This window comes from Dendrobium catenatum, unplaced genomic scaffold, assembly GCF_001605985.2.
Source record: "Dendrobium catenatum unplaced genomic scaffold, ASM160598v2 fragScaff_scaffold_621, whole genome shotgun sequence".
In the NCBI taxonomy this organism is placed as follows: domain Eukaryota; kingdom Viridiplantae; phylum Streptophyta; class Magnoliopsida; order Asparagales; family Orchidaceae; genus Dendrobium; species Dendrobium catenatum.
The window spans coordinates 3,175,727-3,188,781 of record NW_021319083.1 but is presented as its reverse complement, the minus strand read 5'-3'; the positions used below and the strand labels follow the sequence as shown (position 1 = coordinate 3,188,781).

Sequence of the window (13,055 nt, the reverse complement as noted above, 5' to 3'; positions counted from 1 at the left end):
TAATATATTTGGTTTGATTTTATATCATGAATCGTCAAATATTGCCTTTAATTCTTCTTTATTTCCATCATGTACTTTGTGATTCTCATTCAACATTTTCATGACATTCATATAATCTCATTTGGTAGAAATTATTACAAAATGATGAAATGGATTTTATACTTATGGTCAAATTTAAATCTGTATTGACCTTAGACCTCCATCGAAGTGTAAATTTAAATCAAACCTTCAATTTGAATATGAGCTTAACATAAGTTGGAATTTATGGTTGTATTTGGGTTTCAGTATGAGCTTCTCATACCCACTTAACATGCTAGTTTGTTGAGCATTTCTTAGTTTGAATCTCAAGGAATTGCATGTTAAGATTCCTTCTCTGTAACTATTCAACATGACATTTATTTTAGAGGTAAGGATCAAAATGGCCCCCTGGCTTCATCCGAAGGATCAAAATAGTCTCTGACTATTAAAAATCTCATTTAGTCCTTTGATTTTTTAAATAGGGACCTAAATGATCCCATATAATGACTAATTTGGTCCCTATTTAAAGAGTCAAGAGACAAAATTGATACTTTTATATAGTCGGGGATTATTTTGATCATTAAGAAAAATGTGGGGACCAATTCAGTTATTTTATCATTTATTTTGTATTTATTTCTAGATGTATTGAATTGTAAAATTATAGAAAGAATATTATGAGCTTGTTGAAGTGTATAAATTGGTTCATGTAATCTTTATCAATGACTTTCTCTATCAAAGCCTGAGTCCTTGGGCATTCTCCACCTTATTGATCTCATAGGTAGAAAGATTATGATGTTTATCATTTTACTATTTCGACTTCTATTCCTTAATGTCATTGTTTGTCTCTATGGCATATCTACTAGTGTCAAACAAATGGGGGTTTGTCATATTTAATATCGGAGAATTTATGGAGCTTTATGAGCACAAATTGACGATGACATAAAAAGAAGTTTTTGGGATTTGCACTCTAACAAATTGTTTGGGATCCTAGTTGTTTTTCTTATGGCCAATTCTATGAGTTTTCTTGCAGTTTGAGTAGCTCGTACTTCATGTTATTTGCTTTGTATTAGGATTTACAGCTGTTTTCTTTAGTTTTGTCATTAGTTTGCTTATTAGGGAATTTTTGCACTTGAACTTTATTATTTGACATTTCTAATAGATTTATTGTCTTTTTTTAAATTTTAGAAGACCAAATAGGTTGTCCAATAAATTTAACTTAAAATGATTCAAATTAGAATTCGTCATAGTTCCTCAATTAAATGATGCATGCTAAAACAAAATGCCTGTCCATCCATATCTAATCGTTCCTTTCCCCTTTTATGCTACTTGGAGGATGAACTTTGGTAATGAGTGAAAAAGTTTTTTTTTTCAATTTTGTTTTGGCATCTAATTTATCACTATATATTTATGTTGGCTAGACTTCAGAATTTTGACTTTGCTTAAAACTTTATTCTAGGTCTTAATTGCATTTTATTGTCATTGTTATGCTCTATGTTCAATGAGAATTTATCCTCAATATTTATGCGCTTCGATTGTATTGTTTTTGGATTTGTTTTGTATTTCATAGTCATGCTTTCTGTTTATGAACATTAGAATATATATTTCATTGGTCACGTGACTTGAGGCGTAGCCCTTCATTCCTTGATAAGTAAATGCATTGCATTATGGTTTTGCCTTTAGCAACTGGTCTTCATTATGTTTATTTTAATGATGTTCTTGTCTGTTATATTTTGACATAGCCAGAGCCCGCTCCTTTGATTTACTTGTCATTTTTATGTTAATATTGGAAATAGGGTCTTTGCTCATTCTGAGTAAGATGTGTATTTCTCGACTCTCATGAAACCCTTGCCTAGTGTTTTTTTTTTCTAATTTGTAGAATTGTTAATCCTTTTTTTTCCTTGTTTTTAATATTAAACATTTAGAGTTTATTTTCAGATTGTTTGGTTAGTTCACTATCCCCACATGTTAGTATTTTAAACAATTGAAAAGAAATGTCTTACTCATATTCATTTGTAAACTTTGGATCCTGGTGTAACGGATATATTTATAGCTCATGAGTCAGTTTTTGATGTCGTACTTACTGTCGTTCATTTGTAGGGAGACACTCAATTATTTTTTTTTTGCTATTCATTGTTTAGACTTTAATAGAAGGGGCGATGCTGGACCGTACGCCTGAAAGGATGGAACTTGCTTTTGGTTATCTTGTAAGTTTTGTTCTTTCTTTGTTTTTAACTTGCTACCACTAATATCAATAAACTATCATGGGCTTAACTTTCGTTGGCAGGAGAAAATGAATGCTAGAGGATTCTTCTTGAACTCCAAGTTGGGGAGTGAGCTTCTCCTCGCAGCTGCAAGAGATGAGGTGAGTGAATGTCACTACTGGTGTATTATTTCTTAGTGACTTGGTTATCTGCCATATTGTCACACCTCGCCATAGGGCTTGGAAGAAAATCACAAGAACTCAATGGTAGGGTGAGAGCTGAACAAAATTTATAAAATGATTTCAAAATAATGAAATTATATGACTTCTATAATTTGTATTCACCAATAAATCATCAGAGCATCTAAACCCAAAAAAATTACTAAATGTCCACCAAATTTAAATAAAATTCCATTACACAATTAAATCAATTAAATAACGCAAACATCGATTATCCATCATAGATAAACTTGATGCATGAACATAGAAGTTCCACCTGAATCAGCCCAAACTAACGAACCTGAAATTATGAAGTAATAGGAGTGAGTTTGCAAGAAACAAAATCAGTAGGTGAAACCCCACTGATTAAAACATAAACAACAAGGCATGAGCATAAATATGAGCAAAGAAAAAAAAGTAAGTAGAAACAATGTCTATGGTATGAGATTATTGAATATACATAGTTTAGGGTTTCATTTATGAAAGTTAGCATAACTCGCAAAAAAATTGTTTGCCAACTAATAACCCTTGCATTCAAATGAAACTCTTTCACTTACAAGCATGTGATATCTATACATCCTTTAATGCCTCATTAGTTATCTATTTTCTGTGTATATCCATATATAAACATTTATAGTCGGTTTACTACCCTTCCGGGAAAGGTAAGCACAAATCCCAGGGAAATCCAGTGATTTTCTATAGAGGCGTCACTCTTGGGCCCCGTCGACCCCGGCTAGCCAATATCCAATAGGGTTAAAATACCAATATTTACAAGCATCAAACACACAAGCTTGCATTATATACACATTGTATTTCAGTAATAATGCTTAACAAAGGCTATAATACAATTAAGCTCAGTTATATATATATATTACAAAATTTATAATTTTCATAGACAATAGCTATTTAGAGCAAACATGACAAAATATGTAAACTATTCAAAAAATTATGTAAGAATCAATATGGCAATGCTAACTATCAGATCATGTCAAAAATAATAACATGCAATGCTGTAAATGAATTATCATATCTTACCATACACATTATTCACATACAAGGAGTAGCAAGGGTTAGACCCCTAACAAGAAAACAGTAAAGAGTCACCTACCAATTAGAGACTATAAGCAGTTGAAATTTCCAATCAAGATGAGACTCCTCCCATTCCAATACACTGTATTCAACAAACCCTAAATCCACAAGAGTCATCATCAATCATATATTCAATATGCCACACATCAAAATATTAAATAATGCAACAACTACTTAAACATCTTTTTGAAATAAATGATTCCATTTCCACCATGAACACTAAGTTATTCTTCATATTAGGACCCAAATTTAATTACTTTATTTAATACCTTACAAATTAAGTGAAAATTAAAATCAATGAATAAATAAATCAAGATCAGACAACCTCATCATTCACCTAGGCCTTCTAGTGATATCAACTCTACAAATCAGTTATATAGATTTCTCCTTCAACAACAAATCAACACAGAATAAGAAACAAGTAACTACAAGCAGGTAATATTCTACACAACTCTCCAACATTCAATTTCTCCAAGTAGAAAGCACATGAGGAAGCTTCGATGCATTGCTTCCTTGATTCTTCTCTTTCAGAGTTTATGCTCGGCCGCCTCTAAACTACGAAGTAGCAAATGCATCTTGCATAAATTTTATAGCTAAAATAAGTTTTCGAGTATTGTGAAAAATCGGATCTTTAAACCTTCATAATGCCGAAAGCACCCCGTCGGCCATAACATCGAACTTCAAAGCCACCGAGCACCGCCGCTCATTCCTCTTTTCAGCACGTGATGATGGATAGGAGGTTGTCATCGATCATCATCTCCTGGATTCCCCACTCGCAAGCTATATCGCGATCCTTTCGCTCTTCTCTCTCGCCGCAGCTCTCGCAATCCTTTGATCCCCTAAGTCCGATCCCCATCTTAAAGGAAAGAGTTTGCTTGAATGGGAAATCAAACGACGTGAATCGGTCTTACCTAACCCGGTTTGGTTCAACTCCTATTGCATGTTATTACACATATGCCTATCTTTGATTGTTCTCTTTCTAGGAAAGAATTGGATAGTCATTTAAAAGTTGTTCGTAAGGAGAGGTGATCTAATGCATGACAATTAATTTAAAGTGGTTTAAGTACTTAACTACTTATATATTGGGTGCTTAGTAAAATGAAAAATTCATCACTTTTCTTCTTGTTGTGACATCAATTATTTCATCTGTGGTAGTGTAATGAGCGGCTTGAAATTTAACATGTCTTATTGTATCCTTTTTAACCTTTTTCCTTTAATTTTACTTTAAGCACTTGTATTAATTTTGTGTTCATAGGGTAATTATGTCAATGCGAACTATATATGGGATATGCTTCAAAGCCGCAAAGTTAATGCATCGTTTCCTGCAGTGGAAGCCTATTATAAAGGTCTAAAGGTAAGTAATTTTCAATGCTTTTCGAATCAATCTCTTTATCTGCACAAATGTCCTGCTATAACTTTTTACAAGAAGCGTCTTTTCAGCTGCATTCTTGCATTTAGTGTTTGCCACTAAAATTCCTTAGTGAATTTGGTTATGCCTGAATTTAAAAACACTAGATTTATCTTATCATGCTAGTTTAGAAAAATGTTTTTTCTTGTGAGGAAATTGTTAGTGGCTTATAGTGAATGCCTTTTTATTGAAAAGTGGATTTCTCATTGCTGTTTTATTGCTTATTTCCAATTGTTAATTGTAGAGAATTTGCTCATGCTATATGCTATTTCAATTTCAATTTCAACATATTTTTCTTAATTTTTTGAATGAAAAAAAAATTGCAATAATCCTGTGTCAAATTTAGTCAAAACTACTTTGAATTTAGTAAAAAAAAGGGGAAGTGAGCGTCAATTAGTAGAGGAGGAAATAAAAATTAAAAAGCTAAACCACAAAGTCATTAGCCATAAATTTTGCAGGATAACTTCCTCTTCCTACGCATCCCGTGAGTGATTTGAATGACCGTTATTGTTCAAGCTAAATGAACGCCTAATTAAAATTATTAATTAATTTGCATATGACTACTTGAAGTTTTATTAGCCTAATCTTTTAATGATTACTAAATTCTTTATTAATCTTTTGTTAATATAACTAATGTCTAATTTGATATCCATGTTATTGATTAATGCCTAATTCATTAGAATTTTATTTTTTAATTACTTAAATGTTTTGTTAATGAAGGAATCCTTATTATAATAACAATGATTAATTAACCTAGTTTATCCTCCATAACCTAATTAAATATATAATCATTAGAAAAAAAAATTATATAATCATTAGGGAGTTGGTTGGGGTATTCTAGTAGGCCAACCTAGCTCATCATTCAAGGAAACTTTTTTCTGGGTTTCAAAAAGTGGGGTTTGTTTATCATTGAAGTTGGCTAGGGGTGTGAATGGGCTGCACATAAATGAGCAAAATTTTGTTTATTTGTTAGTGTTTACTTTGCGTTTGCAAATGTTTAATCGTTCTCCGTTTTTGTTTGGTTCATTATTGTTTCAGTTGTTAATAATCATAGATGAACATATACATTTCAATTAAAAGAGGCTTTTTTGTTGATTTGAATAATGAAGAATCAAACTCAAGTTTTCACCTACTGTTTCCAAAAGGTAAAAATAATATGATTTGCAAAGTTTCATTTTTGCTTCGATGTGGAAAGTGCAAGGAGAAGCATTTCTTTTACTCACTATAGCATTTATAGCTTATTTATCACATACTTATATATATTATGTATTTAAAATAATTATTTAATTAATTAAACTTAAATCATAAGTTATGAATTTTCAGTAAATATATTGATAATTTCAATTATTCGAAAATCAAAATATTGATGAAAGAAAAAAAATAATAATTTGATGCATCAAGAATATTTGTGATATTGAGTGGCTACTAGCTAACTAGATATGGAGAGTTGTAGGCAGCGTGATGAGCGAGAGTTGAGAGTATGAAGTGAGCATTCTTGATAAGTAGCTTGTGAATGAGAGACAATTGGCACAACAACAACACAACGCCTTTTTCCCACTGTGGGGTCTGCTATATGAATCCTTTTTCTTCATTGTCATGTTAAGAGTCAAATTCTCATTTTAATCTAATAAAGAAAGGCCATTTCTAATATTTTCTAACTATGTCTTTTTAGGTATGCATCTACCTTTTTTAACATAAGTCTAATCTAATACATCTACTCTCCTAATCGGGTTATTGGAAGGTTGTCGTTTTATGTAACCAAACCATCTAAGAGGACTCTCTCTAATCTTATTACTCCAACCTTTCCATGTATATGCTCATTTCGTATCACGTCTCCAATAGTAAAGCCACGCATCCACCCGAGCATCCTCATTTCTGCAACACTTAACTTAATATTGTGCTTCTCTTTTAATGGCCAACATTCCGTGTCATAAAGCATTGCAGGTCTCACCATCATCTTATAGAATTTTCCCTTAAGTTCGAGCGGTACTTGTCTATCACACAACAAACCCGATGCATTCCTCCACTTTAACCATCCAACTTGAATTCTTCTAATAATATTCCCATCTATTTTACCATTAGCTGGATAATAGACCCGAGATATCTAAAACATGTACTCTTATTAATGATTTGATCGCCCAAAGCACCCCCCCCCACACAAAATAGATCTATTATTACTAAAATTACTATCAATTTATTCGATTTTAGATACACCTAAATGAAAACCTTTCGATTCTAAGGTCGACCTCCATAATTCAAGTTCTCTAGTCTTATCAATAAGAATAATATCATCAACAATTTACATACACCAAGGTACATCCTTCTGCAAATATTTAGTAAGAACGTCCATGACTAAAGCAAAAAGGATATGGGCTTAAGGCTTATCCTTGATGTAATCCAACCGAAATAGGAAAATACTTGGTCCAACCTCTTTGTGTCTAAACACAATAAACAACTCCTATATACATATACTTAATGACTTGAGTAAATCATTATTAACCCCTCTCTTTTCTAAAATTCTTCATGGCACTTCTCTTGAAACTTTATCATAAGCTTTCTCTAAATCAATAAATATCATACGGAGATCCTTATTATCCCTATACTTCTCCATCAAACCATGCAAAATTCAAAACGATCATGTTTAATGAAGTTTTAATTCAACTTGTTTACTACCACATCTCTTATGTTCAGATTTGAATTTCTAACTCGCGTTAAGGATTCTATATTTGCTAAGGCTTTTACAATGTACTGAATTTTCTCATTTCAGGCTCGGCCAATACCACCAGATGACCCTCGGATCCTGAAGGTTAGCCGCATTTATGAAGATCTTTCCATGAGATTTGGAGGTAGAAGAAACTCAAATTTCTAGTTTGAAGCGAGATATTCTTTTGGGGACATTTTGAAGATCTTTCCATGAGACTTTCTGAATTCATTTTTATGGTAATAAGCTGTGATATCTGTAATGTTTTAGCCTATCTAGAGAATCAGTTGTTGTAGTTTACTTTCTGGAATCAAATCTGATTGAAGGAAAGGGTTTGTTTGGGAATGCTGTGTAAAATTTATTTTTTTTATTACAAAAATATTTTTGAAATGATAAAAGTTATCAGCAAACAGAAAATTTTCAAGCAAAATTTTGTACAGAAAATGGATCTAAAGGCGCGGCTGCTGTGTGGTCTCAGAAGCAGTTTTTATTGCAGTTATGATGTGTTTGGGGCTATTTCTGTACAAAATGATGAAAGTTTTTACTTTTCAAAGATATAAAATAATTTTAGGTTTCCGTTGGGACGGTTTTCTTATTGTTTTATAAAAATATTTTTATGTACAAAATTTTTTTAAAATAGAAAAAATACAGTTGTCTAATGCTGTCCCAAATGAAGCATTAATTTGGTATCAACCAAATATGTTTTTAATTTTATTTTATCCAATTTTATAACTCATCTAAATAAGATAAATTTCAATTTATATTTTTTTCTTTTTTTTTTGAAGTTAACCAACACAACTAGGGGTGTGAATGAGTTAATTCGAGTTGAGTATTTGCTTAATTAAATTAAGCTTATGTAATTATTACTTATCTTGAACTTGGTTTGTTCTAAAATTATTAAGCTCGAGCTAGACTTTATTATCAGAGCTTGTTTAAAAAGCTTGAGTTTGATGTATTATATTTGACTTATATTAATTGAAAATGTTTAGTATGTATTTTAAGATATTATTGTAAAGTTAATTTTGAAGAGTTGATGTTTGATTTATATTAAGAAAGATAGAGGTAGACTTAAAAAGATTTGGTTAGAAAATAAATTATTTTATTGATCACCAAAGTTTAAAATAAATTCATTTTTAATATATGAAGGAAATCTCTTGTTCTTTATGTGATTTAAATTTTTTTATTGATTTTATTTCTATTTTATTTCAAACAAAAATATATAATGTGTTACAGCATTGTGATTATTAGTTTGTCTTAAGGATTAATGAATAATTTGATCTCCTAATATGATCAATGTTTAACAAATACAAAGATAATCACATTTGTTATATATTATTCGATTAAAATTGTGCATTGGTTGACCAACATAAAAGATGTATACAATTTTAGGCCTTTTTATATATGGAGGATCTCTAATATCAAAAAATGAAGAAGAAGATCAAAACTAGGGAGTTTTTGAACAAAAGTTGCCCAAACAATCATGGATGATTCTACAAATAAGAAGCTTTGTGGGAGGAAGAATTGAAAATGAAAAGCAAATACTTAAATATCTTCAATGATATATGTATAAATTTTAAGAAAATTATTTCTTTCAAGGATGAAAGAGTTTTATAAAAAATAATTGAAACCCAAATTTATATTTTATTTATTATTTTTTTTATGAATGTTGAACCATAATTGGGAAGGATGCATCAGGGGTTTATGAACAAATTGATTTATAGATGTCTGAACATAGCTTGCTATGCTTAAACAAAATTGGAAACATGCGTGGTTGTAAAAGCAAAATTTTTATGATGCTAAGCAAAATTTATTAATATGTAATAATCATATAGAATTCATAGATGAAGCCAAGTGGTGATCTAATGAGTTTGATCGAGTGAACAATATTTTTACTGTAATGAAGAAGAAGAAGAAGAAGATTCTTTTGTTTTAAGTTTTGTGTATAAGATAATATGCACATATGATAATAGAAAGAAATGAGAGATCATGTGTTGCCTGTTAATGGTCACAAAATTCTGACATAACCAATCAAAACCTGCTGGTTTGGGCTTTCAGCTCCCAAATCAAAAACTGGATGGCATAATTTTGGGGGAGTGCATTTTGGCAATCAATTTCTTCGAGTTCTCTCACTGACAGAACAATCCTTCTCTTCATAATTGATCAACCATGCTGAACCAATGCTGCAACTGATGAATGGTTCCAAGCAAACAAACCACCACCATGATTCCTGAGACGACTCCAAACCGAGCGAATTACCTCAATCATAATCTGATCTGGTTCGATTCCTCGACTAATCATTTCATCGATCAGTTTCCGCACAGCAATCCCCTCTCGTTGCAAGGCATAGCCCGCAATGAGCGCGGTGTAAGAGATTTTGTCATGGCCTGCCATCATGTCGAAGACTTTGCGAGCAACTGAGACTCTTCCTGACTTACAATACATATCCACTATAGAGTTTGCAATGGGAAGATAATGCTCAAAACCATGCCTGATTGCATAGCAATGAAGTTGAGTACCATACCACAAATCTGCAGAATCAGCACATAGTGCTAGCATAGTTACAATGGTCGTTTGGCTTGGTTGTGTTCTTGATCCAATCATCTCTTGAAGAAGCAAGGCTGCTTCATGAACCTTGTTAATTCCTGCAAAGGCGGCAATCATCGAGTTCCATGTAACCGCGCTTCGAGCCGAGCTTTTCTGGAACACGATGCGAGCATAGCCGATGTTGTGGCATTTGGAATACAATGTGATGAGTGCATTGCTGATGTTTTCGAGCTCATCAAAGTTGCTTCGAATTGCCAAGCCATGAATCTCCTTCCCTTGCTTCTGATATCTTATGACAGAGCAAGCCTTCAAGCCAAGCAACAAGCTGACAAAATATAGAGCATAAATGGCTTTTCTTTGTCTAGTCTGAGATATCAATGTAAGTGCTTCCCTATGATTGCTGGAATGCACAAGACCACAAATGATAGTGTTAGAAGTCACAGAATTGAGCTCAAAACCCTCAAGTCTCATCCTTTCCAGGAATTCAGAGGTCTCGTCCCACCTTCCCTGGGAGGAATATCCCAGAACCATGGAGTTCCAGCTAACTATGTCTCGTTCGGGCATTTCATCAAACACCTTCCTCGCATTATCCACTGCTCCACACTTAGCGTACATAGCCAAGAGAGCATTGTAAACAAATAAATCGCACTCCAAATCGCTGGAAACTATATGCCGGTGAACTTCTTTACCCAACCCAAGCTCACGAAGTTCACCACAAGCTTTCAAAACGGAGGAAATGCTGAACTTATCTGGCTTGATTCCCCTCTCCAGCATCATTCCGTAGCTAAAAATCGCATCTTGCCAGTATCCTTTTTCAAGATAAGCGGAGATGACTATGTTCCAGGGGAAAGCGAGGACTGTGCTCGAGTCTTCGACGGCAGCGCGGGCGGAATCGAGCAGTCCGAACGCGGCGTAGAAAGCGGCAATGCGGGAGACGGTGAAGCGGTTCGCCGGAAGGAGGCCGAGGAAGAAGGAAAGGGCGTGGAGCCCGGACCCGTGTGAGAAGGAGCGGAGGTGGGTAGCAGCGGCGAGGAGAGAGGAGATGGGGTGGTCGAGATGACGAGACAAGGGATGGGAAAGATAGCGGCGGAGTTGGGAAAAGGCAACGAGGGCGGCGGCGATACGGTGGGAAGAGGAGAGGTGTCGGATGGAGGCGACAAGACGTTCCGCTTGGTTCGCCGGCGGAGGTCTGCGCCATGATTGTGATCTTGGGGAGCACCTCTTGATTTGCTTGACGAGGGAATAGAAATTCTGAGGTATGGTAGTGCAGGGCATTCGACGGAGACCATCTGTGCTTGGTTTGCTAAAACTATGGACTGGGGCTTGGAGTATCTTCAGAGCTTGTATTTTTTTTTTTGGGATTTTTACATACTTACCATTTTATTTGTTTCATATTACATATTTAAGTATTTAACACTCAATTTTTAAATATTACATTAATACCACCTACATACTATTCTCATAACAAAAATACCACTCCGTGAACTGCTTCCCTCACTCCGTTTTCTTTCCCGCCTGTGATTTTCGCGGGAGAACAAGAGGTTTCAGCGAAACCTTCTGTATCCCGGCTTCAGCTCTGCTCTTCCTAGTTTCGGCAAAGGCACCGGGAGCATTTTATTTTCCAATTTCGGCAAAAGCACCTGGAGCCCTGCAGCTTTCCCAGTTTCGGCAAAGACAAAGGCACCTGCAGCTTTTCCAGTTTCGGCAAAGGCAAAGGCACCTGGAGCATGTTAATACCACCTGGAGAACCATGGAGCAAACTGGAGCAACCCGATTAATACCAACCTGGAGCAAACTGGAGCAACCCGATTGATGTTCGGTATTATAGTAATGGTACTGTATAGCAATGCTCCCCAAGTTTATGATTGTCGGAGATCCCGTTTCCTGTGAGATGTAATTTTGAGATATTTAAAATCTGGACGTTTTGGACCTGTGAGGAAGATGCCCGGAGGGAAGATCTGCGAGGAAGATGTCCGGAGGGAAGATCAACACGGAAGAAAACACCTGGCGACAGCTCGCGGGGAGGAGGATGAAAGGGTTCGCTGGCTAGGGCATTCCTAACGAATTCGGACGGAGTGAGGGAAGTAGTTCACGGAGTGGTATTTTTGTTATGAGAATAGTATGTAGGTGGTATTAATGAATATTTAAGAATTAGGTGTTAAATATGTAATATGAAACAAATAAAGTGGTATGTATGTAAAAATCCTTTTTTTTAGTGATTATATAATTTTTTTGTTTTTATATATTTAATCTTTTAAATTTATTTATATTACATTCAAATTTATAAAATATATCAAATATATTAATATCATTTTCTTAAATAAAATATCTATTTTTAACATATATTTTGATATAGTTGAAATACCAAAATGCAAATATATAAGAATTATATGATATGTATGAAATTCTCTTTTAAAATTGTATGATAATTTTGTTTAGTTAAATGATTTTTATTACATTTTAGAATAATTTGTCATGAGAATTATTTTCTTATAATTAAATATATTAGAATCTGATAATGTTAAAATGTAGGTATATAACTTATAAAGAAATAAAAATAACATAATCTTCATAAGAACTTCAAAAGAAATGATAATTTTTATCATATTTTTATTTATGCATATAAGTATATAACTTTAAAGCTTTATTTTTTTCAACAACAAAAAGAAGCTTTTATCACATTATATGGGATGGGCTACATGAATCATTTTTTTTCATTGTGTCCTAATAAGAATCATATTCTCATTTAAAAAAAAAGTATCATATTCTCATTTAAATTTAATACATTCCAACCAAGTCTTTTTAGGTCCAGCTCTACCTTTCTTTAATATAGGTTGCATTTAATACATCTACTCTCCTCATTAGATCATTAGAAG

At 33.5% G+C, this 13,055-nt stretch overlaps 2 protein-coding genes across 4 annotated transcripts in view; one reads left to right on the top strand and one right to left on the bottom strand.

Moving 5' to 3' along the window:
* The window catches only part of LOC110106145 (pentatricopeptide repeat-containing protein At4g35850, mitochondrial), a 44,774-nt gene extending 36,741 nt beyond the window's left edge, over nt 1–8,033 (top strand). For all 3 annotated transcript variants that reach the window (XM_020835920.2, XM_020835919.2, XM_020835921.2), the window contains exons 6-9: nt 2,157–2,222; nt 2,303–2,380; nt 4,782–4,880; nt 7,702–8,033. In XM_020835920.2, coding sequence (XP_020691579.1) covers nt 2,157–2,222; nt 2,303–2,380; nt 4,782–4,880; nt 7,702–7,803 — 345 coding nt within the window. In that variant the 3' untranslated portion in view covers nt 7,804–8,033. The remainder of the gene's footprint in view (nt 1–2,156; nt 2,223–2,302; nt 2,381–4,781; nt 4,881–7,701) is intronic.
* A 1,762-nt stretch (nt 8,034–9,795) lies between these two features.
* On the bottom strand, nt 9,796–11,454 carry LOC110106125 (pentatricopeptide repeat-containing protein At1g71490-like). Its single transcript, XM_028695340.1, has one exon. It carries the CDS (start codon nt 11,452–11,454, stop codon nt 9,796–9,798), a length of 1,659 nt encoding a protein of 552 aa, XP_028551173.1.
* Nucleotides 11,455–13,055: the final 1,601 nt, after the last annotated feature.

Bases quoted from the DNA above. Each gene is read 5' to 3' on its own strand.
- LOC110106125 (XM_028695340.1), bottom strand. From the start codon at position 11,454: ATGCCCTGCACTACCATACCTCAGAATTTCTATTCCCTCGTCAAGCAA.